The sequence below is a fragment of the Leuciscus leuciscus genome (assembly GCF_965113295.1).
Source record: "Leuciscus leuciscus genome assembly, chromosome: 13".
Classification (NCBI taxonomy): Eukaryota; Metazoa; Chordata; class Actinopteri; order Cypriniformes; family Leuciscidae; genus Leuciscus; species Leuciscus leuciscus.
In genome coordinates, this window is record NC_138737.1 from 31,853,838 (window position 1) to 31,874,237 (window position 20,400).

Here is a 20,400-nt window from a genome sequence, read left to right on the forward strand (position 1 = left end):
TGAATCATCATATTAGAATTATTTCTAAAGGATCATGTGATAGACTGGAGTAATGATCCTGAAAATTCAGCTTTGCATCACAGAAATAAATGGTCATTTAAACCAATTATTTTAAATTGTAAAAATATATCACAATATTACTTTTTTTTCTGTATTTTTGATCAAATAAATGCAGGCTTGATGAGCAGAGGAAACTTCTTTCAAAAACATAAAAAATACTAATACTTATACTTGCCCTGTAATGTATTCTTTGTTTTAGATGTTATTAACTTAAATTCTTATGAATAATAAAAATGTTGTAATGTCTATTTGTTATTTATGGTTCTGTTGTACACATAATTATCACAGAAATTGGCAAACCACAACGATCTAATCAATTCCAGATGGGCCAAATTAAGTCCCACCCTATTTTTTTTTTTCTTGTCTGAGAAGCCGTTTAACTTAAAGGAATAGTTAACTTAAAATTAAAATTCTGTCATCATTTACTCATCCTCAAGTTGTTTCAAACCTGTATGAATTTCTTTCTTCTGCTTAAGGCAGAAGGCACAAAGGCAGATATTTTGAAGGATAATGGACCCCGTTGACTTCCATAATATTTGTTTTTCCTACTATGGAATTCAATGGGGTCCATCAACTGTCTGGTTACTCTCTCTCGCAGTCAAACGTGACTTTAGTGTAAACAAACATGGTGGATCACGGGCAAGAAGAAATGGCGATAATAGTGTTTGGACTGCTTTTTACAGAAAATTCGCCAAAAAAGAAAAAGGTTTGGATGAAGTCGCGTTATGCTGCTGTCTTCCGTCAGCTCGCTTTCTGGTTTGGTATCGTTTTGTTCCACGTGACAATCCACAGAGGGCATGCACGTTTGAGAGACAGCAAAAATTATAAAGGATAAATTGGGGAAAATGCTGTTCCGTTAATAACCAATTGAAGACCATTTGTTAATAACAAAGCAGACTTTCATATCTTGTATATGTACATTGTTTTGCAGCTCAAAAAATATTTAGTTTATTCAGTTTTTGTGAAGGGATAGTCAGTGAGGATTTGGATTGAATCTGAAATGTGTGTGTAAATGTTTCAATGTTGCCTTTAAGTCAATTTACAAGAACAGTGACAGTGTAAAAGCAAAGAGAAATGCATTCTTTTTTTCCATTTGGCTCACTATTTTGTCATTACAACAACAAAAAAAGAGCGAACAGTTTCTTGATTTAATGCTTTGTTCATTTATTCAGTTACATATATACGAGTTGCTTGGGACAGTGCAAATAATATAAGGCCCAAAAGCAAACCTGCAGTCCAAATGCTGTTACCCATTTCACATGTGAAGAAGGCCTAAGCATAGAAATCATAAAGGCAGAGCAGCAAAATTGAACAGTTTAATTCTAAAAATGGTGCAAAATATATGCCTAAATATAAAAAACACTGGTGGACTTTGGAAAAAAGGAAAATAAGTAAATGACGACCCATTTAGGTTTCCTATTCATGTGTTTACTTGCTTTAAGAAGCTAAAATGAAATCTTTCATGGTCTTTTTCTTCTTTATAGGTGTGGAAATCAGAAAGATCACAGATGCCCATACTCCATCCAGTCGTACAGTCAACAACACCCTATACTACATTCTGTCCACCTCCACTGCGCCCCTGCTAGATCAGAGTCTCACAGCAGAAGAGCATGAGCGACTGGAGTCCAGTCTGAATTACGCCGACCACTGCTTCAGCGGCCACGCCACCATGCATGCTGAGAACCTGTGGCCAGAGCGTCTGACCAACGTAGCTCAGATCCTGCAGCTTGTGAATCTCTGGAACTTGACTTTCCAGAAAAGAGGATGCAAGGTGCTTGTTGCAGCAGGCACTCATGGTATGATGCAAGGCATGGTCCTTAGTTTTGGAGGTCTGCAGTTCACCGAAAACCACCTTCAGTTCCAGGCAGACCCCGATGTTCTTCACAACAGCTACTCTTTGAGGGGTATCCATTACAATAAAGACCTCATCAACCTAGCCGTATTGCAGGACGTCGAAGGCAAACCCTTCCTGCATGTGTCCGTCAAGCCTCAGGAGAAACCGGTGAAGCTGTACGCCTGCGAGGCCGGCTGCATGAACGAGCCCGTGGAGCTGACCTCAGAGCTGCGAGGTCACACGTTTCCTGTGATGGTCACCCAGCCCATCACGCCTCTACTGTACATCTCCACCGATCTCACTCACCTGCAAGACCTGAGGCACACGATGCACGTCAAGGCCATCTTGGCTCACGAGGACCACATGGCCAAACAGTACCCTGGCCTGCCCTTCCTCTTCTGGTTCAGTGTGGCATCTCTCATCACGCTTTTCCACCTCTTCCTCTTCAAACTCATCTACAATGAGTACTGTGGGCCTGGAGCCAAGCCACTCTTCAGGAGTAAGGTATAGACTGCGACACGAAGACAAGCCATTGTTGGGGGGTTGTAACTGTGGTGTATGTGAATCTCTTCTCCCTTTTTCCTCTCGCTCTCATTTTGTGCAACTTTCAAATTCTGCCTTGCAAGATATTTTTACCTCTGGAAACTAAGTGACAATAATTGGTTTGGGTAACCCATCAAACTTTCAATCTGCTGTAATTGGAGGGTCGGGTGTGCTGGAAGTAGTTGCCTGCAATCTTCAGCTTGGGTGTTCTCTCTCTCTATGAACTTTTTGATGAGCTGAAAGCACCAGTGCTCTAAAGACACTATTTGATGAGCTTTGTTTTTTCCTCATTCGGTCATTCTGACACAATTGGAACTGATTTGTGTCAAAGAAAGAAAAAAATGAAGATATATATTTTTTTTAATATACAAATGGAATGCTATTCCGCTTTGCAGAATAACCATTTGAAGAACAATTTTTTAATGTAATTTATCTCTTGATTTTCAACAGACTTTCCCATCTTTTATATGTAGTTTTACAGAAAAAATATATATATATCTGTTTAGCGCATTTCATTTTTTTTCCTTTTATTGGATAGCAAGGTGAGGTTTTGAATCTTAAATTTGTGAGTAAACTTTTCACTGGTGCCTTCAAGTCTTTCTTCTTCCAAGCTGGTTTAAGGGGTTTTGTTTCTTTGTTTACCACCTGTGGTTCTTACGTATGGGTCTCATGTTTCATCTAAATGAAAGTGCATTTTGAAAATTTTCAGTATCTAGTTGTTGGTATGTGAAGCTGTTGCTACTTTAGAAAACTTAACCAAATGCATAAATTTTATTCATTGATCACATCCATCCATCATCCCAGAAAACTGTCAATACTGATGGCCATTCGGGTGAAATACTTGATAGCTGTTAACATAAACTGCCAACATAAAGTTGGCTAAATCTCAAAAACCCGTCAAGAACACCAGTTCATTTCACCCCAAAATAAATAAGACATTTGTTTAAAAATTACGAATATGAAAATCATAGAATGCATTAAGCTTCTTTTTTTTAAAAGCCATGAACAAAGGACAATCCCATGAAGCATTGTGAATTACATAATCAACTGAAAATCTGGAGAAATAGAAACAATTTCTAATTTATTTTTAAATAAAAAAATCTTAATTTAATGTTCATTTTATATATATATATATAAAATATTAGTCGTTGTCGGTGCTACAAGGGAGGGTCCATTCCCTGCCAGCTTTTTTGGTGCGATTTGCTCACAGTGACTCTGGTGAGATTTTCTGCACAGCATCATGGGTAATTTGGTTCTCTTACGAGAGGTACTCTCGTACTGCGTAAATCTTACGCTAGGGGAAAATCTCTTTTCCGCGAGATACTGAAGCCAAAAAATTATCCTTAATTTTGAAATAATGTAAAACGCGTTGCGGCAGCATGCAGACACAGGCGAGACGGCTTGTGCGCCTATTGGCTGCCCTGCGGCAACTGCAGCAGCCTATCGATAAGGCCCACTCGTGACGTCAGCTCCAATGGGGGCGCTTCGCGCCCAATACGTCACGTCCCGCCAGAATGGGCGTGGTCTAGGGCTATAAACATAGCTTCGAGAGGCTAGCTCACTGATTTTTCATCTCTTCAGCGAAGCTCTCGCATCGCTGGATCCGGAGAGAAGCCGCGCCGTCTGAAAAAGCCTTTCAGCGGGACGAGTCGACACTCTGAAGCCGCTGGCCGCGCCGCCTTCAGTCGCCTTCCTGCTGCGCTATCCGGCGTTATATCCTTTCTCTGCTACTGTGTTTTGTGTATGTGTGTGTGCTCGCCGCCGCGACACACACTCTCATTGCACTAAAAGAGCCGGGCGTCTTTTTCAAGACGCCCCTTTCCTGAGGATCACGCAGCTCTCGCGCTCGCGCTCGCGCTCGCTGACGGCGACCGCCCTCACTGCGAGCCAGTTACTGCCTGGTGACTCTGAGGACTCACCTGGCATCCTTCTCCGAGGCTGCTCCTCCGCCCCCCCCAACCCGCAAAGCTCGCCGGTGCGCCCGCTTGCCTTGCCTGCTTGGGGGATGATACCTGCTCTCCCTCTGTTCGAGCCGCGCAAACCGCGCCGTTCACAGGGGATGTCAGGAGCGGACGGTCACGGGGCTAGCTTTCTCTCTCCCTCTGTTCGAGCCGCGCAAACTGCGCCGTTCACAAGGGAGGCTGGAAGCGGACGATCGGGGTTAGTTTTTCTTTACGTTACAAGAAAGCTACCCTGCCCTTGCGCCCCATTCACGCGTCACTCACCGGCGAAAAGACAACTCAGTTCCCTGATTAGGCGACTGGAAATATCAATATTGCAGCAAACGAGCCTGTTGTAACACGCACGCTTGCAAGCAAACGCCGAAGAAAACATGTTGACGCTCTCTTATATGCTCATGCATCTATACACCTTTGTGTTCCCCCCCTGTGGCTCAGTGGCGGAATCTTAGGTTTTTCGCACGAGAGACCGGGGTTCGAATCCCGGTCTAACGGCAGATATATTATGCCGCCAATGCTTCGCTCTGTCAGTTCCCTGAAAGGCGACTGCAGATGTGCATTTTGCAGCCAACGAGCGCGCTGTACAACCCGCTCGCCTGCACCCAAACACCGTTTCTATGGTTCCCGTGCGTCACTGGCGAAAGGAGAAAAGGGTGTTTTTAGCCCCGCTGCGGCCGGGCCGACCTCCACTCCTGACACATTTTTCATTCCCCTCTTAAGTTCAGATGACTGGAAATGTCAATATTGCAGTGAGCGAGCCTGTTGTTTTGCACGCACGCCTGCAAACAAACGCCAGCATGTTGACGCTCTTTGATAATACTCGCGCTACTGAATGTCTATGTGTCTTCCTCTGTGGTCCAGTGGTAGATCGTCAGATTTTCACGCGAGAGACCCGCGATCGAATCCCGGGTCTACCGGCAAAACACACTTTTTGCCGTCAATTCTCGCTCTGGCAGTTCCCTGAAAAGGCGACTGCAGATGTGTATTTTGCAGCCAACGAGCGCGTGGTACAACCCGTTCGCCTGCACCCAAACTCTGTTTCTATGGTTTCCGCCTCTGAAGTTCAGACGACTGGAAATGTCAATATTGCAGTGAACAAGCCTGCTGTAATACACGCACGCCTGCAAACAAACGCCAGCATGTTGACGCTTTCTGTTTCTATGGCAACTTCTCGCTCGTTCAGTTCCAGTAAATGCGACTGTTCCAGTGTATTCTGCAGTAAACAAGTCGGCGAAACAGCCCGCTTGCCTGCACACAAACGCCGCTTTTACGGCTACCCAGATAAATCCCATAAGAGTGTATTTTCTGGTGTCCCGGCCACGGCCGATGGTGTTACGAATGTAGACGAAATTCCTACACACAAACACAGCCCGTCACACAGGGCTCGCGCACATGAAATCGACCCAGGTCGATTGCGCATTAAACGTGGTAAATGTGCCCACTGCCCAGTGCCCACAAACACTACGTTCCGCATATCTCAAGGTTTCTGTAAAAACAAAACCAACGTGCATTCGCTCTGCTCAGGCGGACAATGCTCTCAGTGTTGTAAATGTGCCCGCTATCCCGCGCCCACATTCACACATAGACATGACAGGTCCTACGGGACTCGCCCAGCCCTCCCCTCTCGGTTGACCACCGCAAAGGAGTCGAGCGCGGGCATTCTGCCCGCTGTTATCAGCGCGCCCCCTGCCTCGAAGCGCAACGCTTATGTTACAGCACACCGAAGCCCCTCTGTCGCTGAGCGACCAGAGCGCGCTCCGCATTCAGCCCCTAGCCATTCGTGCAGATGCATGGGCAAGGCTACCCGGGGGTTTTGAAGTGGGTGCTAGACATTATAGAAAGAGGCTATTCGCTACAGTTTCGCCGACGCCCTCGCCGCTATGTGACGCGCGTCGAAGCTACGGTAAAAACAGAAGTAGCACCACCTACTTCGAGCCGAAATTTTGAAACTGTTGAGCAAAGGGGCCATAGAGCCTTTATCTCAAGCTCAGAGTGAAGGAGGGCTATACAGCAGATACTTCCTGGTACTGAAAAAAGACGGGGGTCTCAGACCCATACTAGATCTAAGGCAACTGAACAGAGTGCTTGCGAAGCAACAGTTCGGAATGCTCACGACCAGAAAAACCCTCACGCACATTCGCCGAGGAGATTGGTTTGTGTCAATAGATCTGAAAGACGCATATTTTCAAATACAAATAGCGTCACGTTTGAGATTCGCCTTCGAGGGCCAGGCATATCAGTGCTCAGTCCTACCGTTCGGCTTGTCTCTAGCCGCTCGCACCCCTCAGACTACAGGGCATGCGAGTATTGAACTACTTGGACGATTGGCTGATTCTAGCTCAATCTCACTCGGTGCTCATAGAGCACAGGACCATTTTGCTCGATCACCTCGAGAATCTGGGTCAATTGGGCGAAGAGTTCTCTGTCTCCCAGACAGATAATATCTTTTCTGGGCACAGAACTGGACTCGCTGTCTATGATAGCGCGACTGTCACCAGAGCGCGTACTAGACATTCAGCGCGCAGCGAGCTCTTTCCGCTGCGGCGCATCTGTCCCGCTCAAGAAATTTCAGAGGATGCTAGGTCTCATGGCCTCAGCATCATCAGTACTTCAGTTGGGCTTGCTTCGCATGCGCCCGCTACAGTTCTGGCTGAAAGCGCGAGTACCGCGCCGAGCGTGGGCTTCCGGTCTGCTTCGTCTCAAGGTCAATCAGAAATGCATCGCAGCTCTGAAACCTGGGAAAGCAAACGACTTGTACCAATCAGGTGTTAGCCTGGGGACTTCCTCGAGTGTGAAGGTAGTGTCTACGGACGCCTCCACCTTGGGATGGGGAGCACTGCTCAAGGGCAGACCGTTCTTCGGCCAATGGTCAGAACGGGAGAAGCTTCTACACATAAACTGCCTCGAAATGTTGGCAGTAGACAACGCACTGACGCGTTTTTGTCCCTAAATACGAGGACACCACGTCCTGGTCCGCTCGGACAACATGTCAGTGGTGTCCTACATAAATCGCCAGGGCGGCCTCAGGTCCCGAAACCTGCACAGGCTGACAGAACGCCTCCTGGTGTGGGCTCAGCGCAACCTGCTCTCGCCGAGAGCAGCGCATGTGCCAGGGCTCCTGAACGTAGGACCGGACAGACTGTCCAGAAACAATGTTCCGACAGGCGAATGGCCTCTACACCCACAGACAGTCCAGCTGCTGTGGAAGAAATTCGGCAGAGCGGAAGTAGACCTGTTCGCGTCTCAAGAAAATGCTCACTGTCTGGAATTTTTCTCCAAGAGCAGGGACGCGCTGGCTCACGTATGGCCCCGCCGCCCGCTCTATGCCTTTCCTCCCGTCTTTCTCCTGCCTCAGGTGATAGAACGGATCAGAGAAGGATGCTCAGTGCTACTCGTAGCGCCGTTCTGGAAAAACCAACCCTGGTTCCCAGTTCTGATGCAGCTAGCAAGCACTGCCCCATGGCCAGTGCCAGTGAGGAGGGACCTCCTCTCTCAGGCCAAGGGCTCGTTTTGGCATCCGCGCCCAGAGCTGTGGTCCCTTCATGTTTGGGCCATCAACGGGTACCCGCTGACCTCCCCAAGCGGAGTGTTAAACACGATCACGCAGGCTAGAGCTCCGTCTATGCGACGTCTCTATTCCTCGAAATGGTCAGTGTTCTCCAGCTGGTGCACAGCTCGTGGCGTGTCGCCCCTAGACTGTGGGGTGACGGAGGTTCTCTCCTTCCTACAAGAGCTGTTGGACAAGGGCAGGACCCCTTCCACGCTCAAAGTGTATGTGGCGGCCATAGCAGCGTTCTCAAAAACAACGCTGGGTCAGTCAGTAGGAAGGAACGATTTAGTCATCGTCTTCCTTAGAGGAGCTAAGAGACTGAATCCTCCCAGACCTCCCTCAGTCCCTGTATGGAACCTTTCTACAGTGCTGGAAGCCATGAAAGGTGACCCATTCGAGCCTTTACAGACGATTGATCTTAAACACCTGTCTTTCAAGACAGTGTTTCTTCTGGCTCTCGCTTCAGTGAAGCGCACAGGGGACTTACACGCGCTCTCAGTAAGCGCGACGTGTATGGAGTTTGGGCCTAATGACTCAAGAGTTATACTCAAACCTAAGCACGGTTATGTTCCAAAATCCCTCAACACACCGTTTAGGGCGCAGGTCATTCCCTGTCAGCCTTACCGGTCTCTGACGAGGAAGGAGACGCAAGCTTCCTTTGCCCAGTCAGAGCATTAAGAGCTTATGTGTCTCGCACGTCTGTTTTCAGACAGACAGAGCAGCTTTTTGTTTTCACTCTACGGACGTTCTAAGGGACTTGCCGTGTCGAAACAGAGCCTATCCAGTTGGATAGTTGATGCTATAGCGCTGGCTTATACCTCTAAGGGCTTACAGTGCCCATTTGGAGTCAGAGCACACTCCACGAGAGGCGTGGCCTCGTCGTGGGCTTGGTCTAGTGGGATTGCCTTGCAAGATATCTGTATGGCGGCAGGCTGGGCCTCCCCGTCTACATTTATAAGGTTTTATAACCTAGAGGTTCCCGCCTTGCAGGCTAAGCTGCTTTCGGTCTAAAATCGGTACTGTCTGCCCTGATGTGTTCGGGCCAGAATACTGAAACTGCTTGAGCAAATGCTCGCTGTTGGATCGCGCAGCTCTATGGGCAGTGTGTAAGACCCACTATATTCGTCAGTCCAGGCCGGGGGTCGCCCTGACTGTACGACACATCATCAGTATAACTGCTCCTTATAAGATGTTATATTATTACAGGAATGATGCTATTCTAGCCACTCTTTCCTGGGCTCTCTGTGAGTCCCTTATGATCATGTACTATATGAGCCCGGGCACTTGCCCTTGGGACTTTGGTGCTGGATCTTAGCATGCACGGCGTTTTACACTGTTTCCCCTAGCGTAAGATTTACGCAGTACGAGAGTACCTCTCGTAAGAGAACGTACTCGGTTACTAACGTAACCTCGGTTCTCTCTAGAGAGGAAACGAGTACTGCGTATCTTGCCGTGCCTGCACACGCTCTGGTTCGCTTCGGCGATGAAAAACCAGTGAGCTAGCCTCTCGAAGCTATGTTTATAGCCCTAGACGACGCCCATTCTGGCGGGACGTGACGTATTGGGCGCGAAGCGCCCCCATTGGAGCTGACGTCACGAGTGGGCCTTATCGATAGGCTGCTGCAGTTGCCGCAGGGCAGCCAATAGGCGCACAAGCCGTCTCGCCTGTGTCTGCATGCTGCCGCAACGCGTTTTACATTATTTCAAAATTAAGGATAATTTTTTGGCTTCAGTATCTCGCGGAAAAGAGATTTTCCCCTAGCGTAAGATTTACGCAGTACTCGTTTCCTCTCTAGAGAGAACCGAGGTTACGTTAGTAACCGAGTACGTTTTTCACACAAATTCAGCTGTTAATCACAATTATATAACATTTTAAAAAATGAAAAAAACGTGCACGAATGTCTTCAACAAAAGCATATACCGTCAATTAACATCCTCGTAACTCACAGTAGGTCTGTCTTTAAAGGTTTGTCAGTTATTGTTACAAATATTTTTTTCTTATGGAGAAAAGAATGGAGTTTTTACTTCCAGAACCCGATTGCTGCACTCTACCAAGTGTTTGTTTGTTTGTTTGTTTGTTTGTTTGTTTGTTTTTGGAGAATCTAAAAAGAATCAAATTACAGTAATGGGAATTACTAAAAAATAGGCTTCATTTTTTGAGCTATATGAAAATTATTTGCAGGAATCTGTATAAGGACATATGGTAAGTGTGTGTGACTGAATTTATATCGGTTCACTATTAGAACACAAGGTGAGATGGGACAATTTAAAAAGCCCTACTTGCTTAATATTAAACATGTATTACTCTTGTAAATGTTTAAGTAGACAAATTCAGTTTCACATGGTCTGAAGTTCATATATGCACTGATATTGAGCTGCATAATCCGTTAGATCTCTGCCAACAGTTATTAATACGTACGTAACGTTACGCTAGCTCTTCTGTTTTGTCCATTTATTATTTGATTGTTATTGTTAATGTTCTGCATTGTTTGCCGTGTGGGTCTCAAAGCATTTTTCCCACGTTAGAGTGAACAAAAGTGATATTTTTTCCCTTTTTTTTGCAGTGTTGCATTTGTTTGAATTCTGTTGTGTTTTGATTAAATTAACAATCAAGAGTTAGACAACCCTCTTTCATTGTGACATTCATTCACATTTATTTTAAAGTTTTACATAATCTGGGGCCATACAGTGAAACTTGTTTAGTAGTTACTCATCACAAATGTAAAATGAGTGCCTCATCTGAGTTGCCTTAAAATGTGTCTCCTGGTATGTGTAACATAGTGAAGATACAGTGTAGTTTTGTTCAATTGTGTATTAGTTCCTGACAATACATGGGGACAAAATTACTTGTTTGGGGTTTGAAAAGTCAACTTGGATGAATCAAATCATTTTTCACTGAGAAAACCTTTTGTAACACGTCTGACACTGATGTTGTCAATAATAATGCCTGCATTCTGTTTATTTGTCAGTTTTTTATAATTAGCTTAGACTCATATTAGCATAGACTCCATCAGGGGCAAATGAGATAATAGATCCATTGGATGGAGAAACTTCAACAGGTGTAAAATACGAGTGTTAAATGCCATAAATGAAATCAATAATAATAAAACCTAGACTTTAGTTAAAACTTTCCCGCGCACATCCGTTGGTACAGTTTATGTTTTGAAATCTACAAATGTTTAGAAACTCACAAATTGTGTTCACATCATCAAATGTATTTTCCACCTTAAACATGCATATTTACACTTTATTTGTTATTTCAACAGGATGATGTTACTGTCTGAAGCCTAATCCAGTGTGCAGAAACATTAAATATGGCTCTATCTCTGGATGTCCTCTCAGGATGTAGCAGTGTATATAAGATATGCTTTTCCATTTTGCTGTGTGAATTTAATAATGATCATTTGCTGATTTTTATTGAGAATTATATAAGTTGTTGTGGTTAAAATATGAAGACTATTTAGAGGTGCTAAGTCATAATGATAAAATATCATCAATTATGAAGGATCCAAACAAGCCTTGTGTTCATTCTTTTAGCTTACAAGCACAATAATAAAAGCTTAATGGAAAACAAAATCAAATATGCAAAGTTCTCCTAATCGTGTTCAAACCTGCAGTGATTTTATGGGAATTCAGCTAAAATTTATTCTTTAATCGTGATGAAATGGAAGCAGCAACAGATCCATTCATCCATTATGTTCATCTCTAAAGTGACGTGAAACAGGTTATCGAAAAATAAAATGGATCTTGCACTTATAGGGATAGTTGAACACAAAAGAAGATATTTTGAAGAATGTCAGTAACCAAACAGTTGATTGACTTCCATAGTATTTTTTTTTTTTCTTCATACCATGGAAGTCATCAATGGGACCCATCAACTGTTTGGTTACCCATATTACCCCAAAATATCTTCTTTTGTGTTCAGCAGAAGAAAGAGGTTTGGAACAACTTGAGGGTGAATAAATGACGACAGAATTGCTGTTGATTGTGGAGGAGTGAGATTTAAGTTGAAGAAATGATTGAAGTCTGATATACATGGATGAATCATTCACAATAAGATATATACCATTAAAAAATATGGTAAATTAATCTGTCTGGTTATAGTAGAAATACTGATCCTTGCTAAAATAGCCGGGAAGAGGGAATGTTGCTTGTTTATTTGAAAGATTTTCTCAGAGCATCACTGATTTAATGAAAATGAATATGGAAGGGAAAAAGCATGTCTTTGAGCAATAGCTATATTTCTATATGAGCATTTTGGGATATCGCATTAAAAAAAAAACACTGGATGGAAATGCCAAGTATAATTTGCCTTAAAAACGTATGCGCTTAATTGAGACAGAGACATTTTACATTTTCTTTACATAAGAAGACATGCACATACATTTGCGTTTATTGCAGCAACTTACATTTTTATTACAGATATTTTTGCACTAATTTCCCAGGAAGTAATGACTTCGTTCTCTTGACTAGATGGAAATGGTGCTTTATTCACAAATGTTTTATGCGATATTCCAATTTTGCGCACAATTTGCAACTTTGGATGTAAACAGCTAATGACAGCTTCAGGCCACCACAGTTGTGCTCAAATTATGCAGATAATATTAGTATGTCTCTGATTGTTGTGTGCAATCAACATGATGACTGAAGCCTGTTGATTAATGTCCCATAATGTTTCAAATATAATAATAATTCAGCAGATGCTTTTATCTTAAGTAACTTTATTGTAACTTAAGTAACACCTTTTAGACAGTCTCTAGAGACACAATGGTGCTTGTTGGTTTGAATTCAGAATCATTCTGCTAATAATGCTATGAAAAAATACCCAGTCGCAGGCTGCATCGAGTTTAACAAACCTAGACAATAGGCTGCATCTTCATTTGGCGGATAACAGGGTTTTTTGTTCAAACTGCAGGTATGAAAAAATGCATTATTTTAATTGTGCTACTTTGATGTCTCTCTGAAAAAAAGAGGAAAGATGCTATATTAAAATAACTAAAACAATACACTTACAACAATGGACTTAATACACAGTAGTCAAATGTGAAGTGGATCAAAACCTTTCATCAAAGTTATACATGAATTTTGAACACTACCTGTTCTTGTCTTAGGACAACTTTGATTCACTTTTTTGGTCCACTTCAAATGTTGAGTGTATTTATGTTTGAGACAATGATTATATTGCGTAAGTCTAAGCGAAATTAAATGCATTCATAAAAAAGTGATTTGATCATGTTGCAATGAACTCTTTCTGATTCAGACTTCAAACAAATGGCATTCATTCAGCGTGATTTTTATTGCTTTTCAATTTACTTGATTAAAATTATCGAATAATTCTGTTGCATTTTGTCTTAACTTCATTTTTATTGTGTTCACTCCCTTGATACATTTACTTAATCCTTGTGTTGGTACTAAAAATAATATTTGCTGCATCAGTGTCGTATAACTGCACTGAAAAATGGAGGATCCAAAAACAGTGTATTTATAGTATTGTAGTAGCATTTACAGTTTAACATTTTATGTCAGGGCAAATTCCAATCGGAAATGAGTATCAATGACCCACTCATTCCAAAGGGCAGAGCCTTTGAAGTGTGTCATAATTTAGCCGCTTTGAACGCACTTGGTGAAGGGAAATTACTTTATTATCGTAATGTTACTTGACAATGGAGCATGATGTCCTTCAGCTCATTAGCTGTTCTTACAACAGGAGTTTCTTAATATTGCTGTTAATATAATTATTGCAAATAAAAATGCATTTTATAATGAAGTAGCTAATGTGTGCTTTATATGTAGTTTGTGTTCCATCTCTCAACTTTAAAGCTTGCTGTCTCTTGTTTGGACACTGCAAGTCAACACTACCTCACTGAATAATCAATAAATTCAACACATTATTTCATCAAAACAAACTTTCTTTTCAATTTTCAAGTTGTACAAGATTCAACTAATTTCTTAAAGTCAGTTTAAAGTAATTTAAGTTTAAATGACTTGTATAGCTAAGTTGATTGTTCTTAAAATTTTAAAGAGGACCTATTATGCAAAATTCACTTTTTCATGGTGTTTGAACATGAATGTGTGTTGGCAGTGTGTGTACACAACCACCCAATAATGTTAAAAATCCACCCACTCTTTTTTTTTTTATTCTCATAAATCATAAGCATCAGAATCAGAATTGCAGATTCTAGCATTTGTCCATCTTTATCTCTTCACTAGAGCATTAACAGCAGCATTCAAGTAAGAAATGTGTTATTATTAAAGCTAAAGTTAATTCAATCCAGAGCAGTGAGTGATTTTCTGTTTTTCTTTTGCTGGGTCTTTAAGGGGGTGTCTCTGTTATGTTGGTCGAATCTGGCGTAGAAGCGGTTGAAGCTTGCTTAGTTGGGGACATTAAATTTAACATTTAACTTAATTTTCAACAATAATATCGATCTGCTATATATATAAATAAATGAACTCAATTAATAACTTTTTTAAAACAAAAATGAATCATCACTGAACTTACTAAAGCTGGACTGTGACACTATTTTCATTTGGAAACAAACTTTTTTTTTGCATTATTTTGCTGTTATCTCTGTAAAGCTGCTTTGAAACAAAAGCGCTATATAAATGTGACTTGACTTGACTTGAGGTTGTCCAGTAGGTATCTTGGATCACAGGTGATGAACTAGCTGAAGAAGCTAGTCCTACAACACATAAACTCTGTGGTTCCAGACACAGTGGACCCTCTTCAGTTTGCCTACGGCTTGAACAGATCAGTGGATGACGGGGTGGCTCTGAGGTGGAGCGGACCATGTGGGTGGCCTTCACATTTCAGAGAACCTTATCTGGGCTAAAAACACTGTAGTAACGGTGAAAAGATCTTAGCAGAGGCTACATTTCATCAGACTGCTGAAGAGGGCCAGACTTCAACGTCAGCCCCTCATCCATGTCTACAGAACAAAAGCACTGTTGACCAACATGTGCAATATTACTTATGTATAGTCTACAATGTGCAATGTTGTTTATTTACCATACTACCATACAAACAACAACAAAGCAAATGTTTAGGATTATACTGCTGTGATATTGTGGTAAAGATGAATTTATGAATGAACCTCTGATTCTTCACATGCTCCTCCCTGGGCAGAAAAAAAAAACTGGCTTTGCCTTCACATTATAGAGCACAGCGCCGTCTTCTCGACTGATGCTCTCCAGTGTCCACAGAATCAGCTGCCGGTTTGAGGTTCAAGTTTTCCCTGGTGTCTGCGCGCGCAATAAGTGGACGGGCGATATGCTAATGTTTCGTCTAGACGCCACAATGAAACGGCTTATGACTCGTTTGAAAAACAATTCATTTCATTGACTCAAGAGTCGACTCTTACTTTTGAAAGACAATAACTTTATAGGCTATATGGTGCACTTTCAGATTTAAAACTTTGCAGGATGTTTTCATTAGAGCTATGTTACACTCTACATAAAAGGTCATTTTCAAAAATCCATAATAGGGGCCCTTTAATTTTATAACGTTGATATTTACGCTTTAATTTCTACACGTTTGAATTGAGTACTAATATAGAATTTACTTTTCATTCTTTGACTAAACGCCATCTAAAATGAGTGTCCGCAAGAACATTTTGACATTTTCATATACATGAAAAGGGTTATTGTTATTTTTACTGTGTACAGAATTTCCAAACTCATCGGAATATGAAGTTTTAATCCAACCCAAGCCGATCTGAGAAAGCATCGGCTGTTAAACATACGCCATTATTTCACCACTGGGTGTGAAGTGTGTGAGACCTGATGAATTACATCAGTACGACCATTTATTTAAATATTTTAATCACAATTGTGTTATTTATCATGGTCAATCGTTTTACTATTTACATGTTTATGCCCAAAATGCTTGCATAATATTCATAGTTGACTGTCATTCTCCTCCTGTGTGCACTGTCTAAGATTAATTGAATAGCCTAGCCCAGAGCCATAGAGAGAGAGAGTTGCGACACTCCCATAGACCTCCGTTGTAAATAATGGCGGCGCTTTTAACCGCCTACTTCCGGGATATGAAGATCGGAATAGTTCCAAACACTGTCATTTGGGCGTTGGACACCATTCACTTACATTGCTGCTCGTCGAGTTGTTCCAGAGTTAAGTTGCCGAAATATCGACCTCTTTTGAATTATCAACTGTCTATATTGTATCAGAGGCCCTTTGCGATGCTTATACTGGTCTTCATTTGTACATGCACAGCGTAATTATTTATATTTTATGTTGGTTGTTTCAACCAATTTTCAAGCACTGCCTGCTAGCTAACGTTAGTTAGCTAGCGCGACTTCGTCAGCTAAGAGTTCGGTAATGAATCGCTACCACCTTTATAGCAACTTTTATTTAATTAAATTTTTGGGGATATACTAACTTTTCATTATGTTATTATTGTCTTGAGTGAAGCGGCTTGTGAGAACAATGCTGGACCTTTAGGATTGTTATGGCCATCACCAGTCCTGTCTGTTTCATGGATCACCTGCCCCTGGTTTTTGTTTTTCTTGTTCACACACACAAGCACACATTTTTGTTGTCTGTCATTGTTTAATAAAAAATATTTTATTTGAAAACCTTCATTTGTATCAGCCATGCTTAAATTCGTTTTTAATCTGTTATAGTTTTGATAATGTGTATGGCCTTAATCTTAAAATAATATTCTTAGTCTTAACATGATCATGTTTCACGTTGTGGTCCTGGGGGTGGCCACTTTCATCAGAAGAAGTGAGCTAGCTTCTAAGCGAATTCTGAACGGACCGCCACGGCAGACCTCTTTGCGTGATCACGAAGGTAGGCTATAATGGCTGAATCAAAATTTATAAGCAAAATCACGGGAATCAATAGCCTAATACAGCCCAGTTGTGCTAAAATAAATATCATGAGACGTCCATCATCAGATGAATGATATGGAAAAGTTAAGTTAGAGCCGCTAAAGCCAGTGCTACTACCCATGCGAACATGAACACTAAGCTTTTCCCTCCAAAAATAAAGCTTAAAACTTATCTCCAAATGCAAAACTGACATTAACAAAATGCAATAATGCAATAACAGCTGAAAAAGTACTTGGGTGTGTGTTTTATTTTATATTTACCGTTTAATAATGCAATTGCTGCTGTCTGTCCCATAGAAGAACATGACAGCCAGCGTACGTTTTGGAACTATTGGGGCTTACATGAACCACGTGACAGCCATAGCGGCGACATCAAAGAGTGTCGCAACTCTCTCTCTCTATGGCTCTGGCCTAGCCTATTTAACATCGTTACAGGCACCTACCCAGCATTCATTCATTCAACAGTCCCCAGCTATTTTCAGGCGCTGCGTCATATCATTACGCCTGCTGGACCCATGGTACGGCAGCAAAGTTTCTTAATTATTACGCAGGAATGAGAGTATAGTTCCTAGCCATATCAGCCTAGAAAATCGCAACTTTTCATTTTTCGTCGGTCTTAGTACACAAGGTAACTACAGAAGAGTCAAGTTTTAAATAGGAAAAATATAGAAACTCTTTGGTCATTTTTTTGAGAGAGATGCTAATGGTCTTGTCCGATTCAATGATCTATGCCAGTGGTTCTCAACCTCTCCTGCAGGGACCCCCTGACAGGCCATGTTTCTGTTTTAACCCTGAAATGGCACACCTGATTCAATGAATGAGTAGTTATTAGAGTAGGAAGAGTAGGAATTAGTCAATTAATCAATTAGTCAACTACTCATTAAGCCTTTAATTAATTGAATCAGGTGTGCCATTTCAGGGTTAAAACAGAAACATGGCCTGTCAGGGGGTCCCTGCAGGAGAGGTTGAGAACCACTGATCTATGCTAAGCTATGCTAAAAGAGGTACCGCCAGACCCGGAGATCGGCTGAATGGATTCGAAAACGGTAAAACTCAACTGTTTTACTCTGGGGGAGTTGTAAAATAAGCCTATTTCCAGAAAAAGTGGAGTATCCCTTTAAATAGCATTAATCCTACACGCATTAAAAATTTAGATATAGTTTTGAAGAAAATTTTATACTATCAATTTATTTGAATGTAGCCTTCATAATTAATATTATTTATTTGCTGTAGCAAAATATGTATGTTAGTGTGATAAAGGCGGAACCGGTTTGGTAATTGCCAAGGGGGTAATCTTTCAGCCAGAAACTGAAGCTTCCCCGGCGCCGCCATTGATTAGCAGACCATCACCTGCTGTTAGCATTCCATTGACTCCCATTCATTTTGGTGTCACTTTGACAGCAAATAACTTTACATCTGAGATATTTAAAATGAATTATCATCATGACTGGAGTAATGATGCCAAAAAAATTCAGCTTTGATCACATGAATAAATTACAGTTTACTATGGCATAGAAAACAGATAGCCTATGTTAAATTATAATATTACAGTTTTTACTGTATTTTTGATCACATAAATGCAGAAGAGAATTAATCTTACAGACCCCAAACTTTTGAACAGTAGGCTAGTACTATAATTAGGGTAGTTTTGTAAAAGTCACTGACTTATTGCAGGCGAGTTCAAATCACAAAATATTTAGGCCTAGTAGTCATGAAAACGTATATTCACCTCATAAACCATGACACACTGCTCTAGCACAGAAAAGTGCATACAAGTTCAAGTGCATGCTTTTAAAATAAAAAAGTATCGGTATCGGTATCGATATCAGCGATACTGGCCCTGTATTTACTTGGTATCGGATCGATACCGAAATTTGCAGTATCGCCCATCACTAGCGGCCAGCCGTCTGACTGATTTCATTAGCGAGGACAGTACAGTTAGTCACAGTAATAACTCCTGAAGGTAAATGGCCTGGGGTGGATGTGGAAAATTTAAATATTGTATTTTGTTAACTTAATCCTATGGATTCGATGATCACACGGATCCCATGGATTATGTTAAAATACTCCGTCATCCATGGTCACTCAAGAGGAAGACATCATTCAGCCATGAAAATGATAAAATGCTCAAGTAATGCTGAACAATAAATCTAAATAAAAATGAAAAATGGCTTAGTGATTATGAAAGTGCTATGGTTTGTGGATTACTGATAAGCGCGAGCTCTCTCTCACAAACACGTGCGCACACAGAGAGAGAAGATAATTGTAAAAATGAAAATTGATGGGCTAAGTTTACATTTTGTTCTTGCTTGTGTTTTTTTCTGTCAAAATGTCAGAAAGCATTTTGTATTATCCATCCGTGATTTAAAAATGTGTTAAATGACGGACGTTTTACTGTTAACACAGCCCTCATTATATGTCGGATTCGTCTTACTTACAGGCTACTTGATATTCTTTTTAGAATAAGTGATTCGGTTTGCTATTATTGGACTCCTGTCTATTCATTGTCAACTGTTTTCTATAAATATGTTTGTATTGGCTAAAATTTATTCGGCTAATGTGTGTCCTGTTTAAAATGTGCAATGTTCAAATGCAAAGACAGTGCATCACAAATAGAAGCCCTTTTTTCTGTGGGATTTAGTATCATACTTGAATATTGCAATAATAAATTAAGTGGCCTATCTTAAATGTACACACAATGTTCCTATTTATAGGAATATAAGAAACCCCTAGAAAAACAGTACAAAAACAACAACAATATATTGAACAATATTTTGCTACAACTAAGCAAGCCAAAAGCCAAGGCAACTGTGGCAAGGAACCAAAATGCTGATGAGGCTGGCACTTCAGGGATGCGTCATGGTTAGGTCCAGGTGCAGATCCACCATCTGATCTGGATACGGCCTAGATCCGGCGGAAGAGGAGAGACTAGTTGACACTTCAGGACTGCGTTGTCGTCGCATCCAGGCGCTGGTCCTTCATCAGATCTGGATACGGCCTGGATACGGCAGACTGCGATAAAACCTCGTGATAAACAAAAACACAAAAATTAGCGTAGATGCCATTCTTCTTATGATGTAACGAGTACATCAGCGTTTATATTTGTGTCCTGTCCATCTATGTTTTTGTGTCTGTTTGAACGAGCCAGCTAGCCAGCCTGGGAACCCCCCTCCCCTACCCCTACATATCATGGGTACCTATCTTAGGTACAAATAGCACATCTTACATCTACATTCAATCATGCAAACACTTAAACTGATAACATGGAATGTACGTGGCTTTCATACCACCCCTAAGAAAATTAACGTAATCAACCACCTCGTTAAATTAAGGGCAGATATTTGCTTCTTATAAGAAACACACTTAACAGATACAGAACTACAACATCTCCATTTCAAACAATTCGACAAAATATTCTCATCTACATTTAATAGCAAGCAAAGAGGCGTTTCTATCTTGATAAACAAAAACATAGGCTTCACTCTTAATTCCTCAATTTCAGATCCAGAAGGAAGATTTATTATCATCAATATATCAATCAATCACTTAACTTTTACACTAGCAAACATTTACGCTCCAAACAATGATGACCCACTTTTCTTTCATA

General features: G+C 41.5%; 1 protein-coding gene across 1 annotated transcript; it reads left to right on the forward strand.

Moving 5' to 3' along the window:
* The first annotated feature begins 563 nt into the window (after positions 1 to 563).
* On the forward strand, positions 564 to 13,281 carry LOC309512203 (uncharacterized protein KIAA2013 homolog). The gene is made up of 3 exons (XM_082187674.1): positions 564 to 766; positions 1,545 to 2,398; positions 11,212 to 13,281. Exons 1-3 carry the CDS (start codon positions 571 to 573, stop codon positions 11,227 to 11,229), a joined length of 1,068 nt encoding a protein of 355 aa, XP_082043800.1. The 5' UTR covers positions 564 to 570; the 3' UTR covers positions 11,230 to 13,281.
* The last annotated feature ends 7,119 nt before the right edge of the window (positions 13,282 to 20,400 follow it).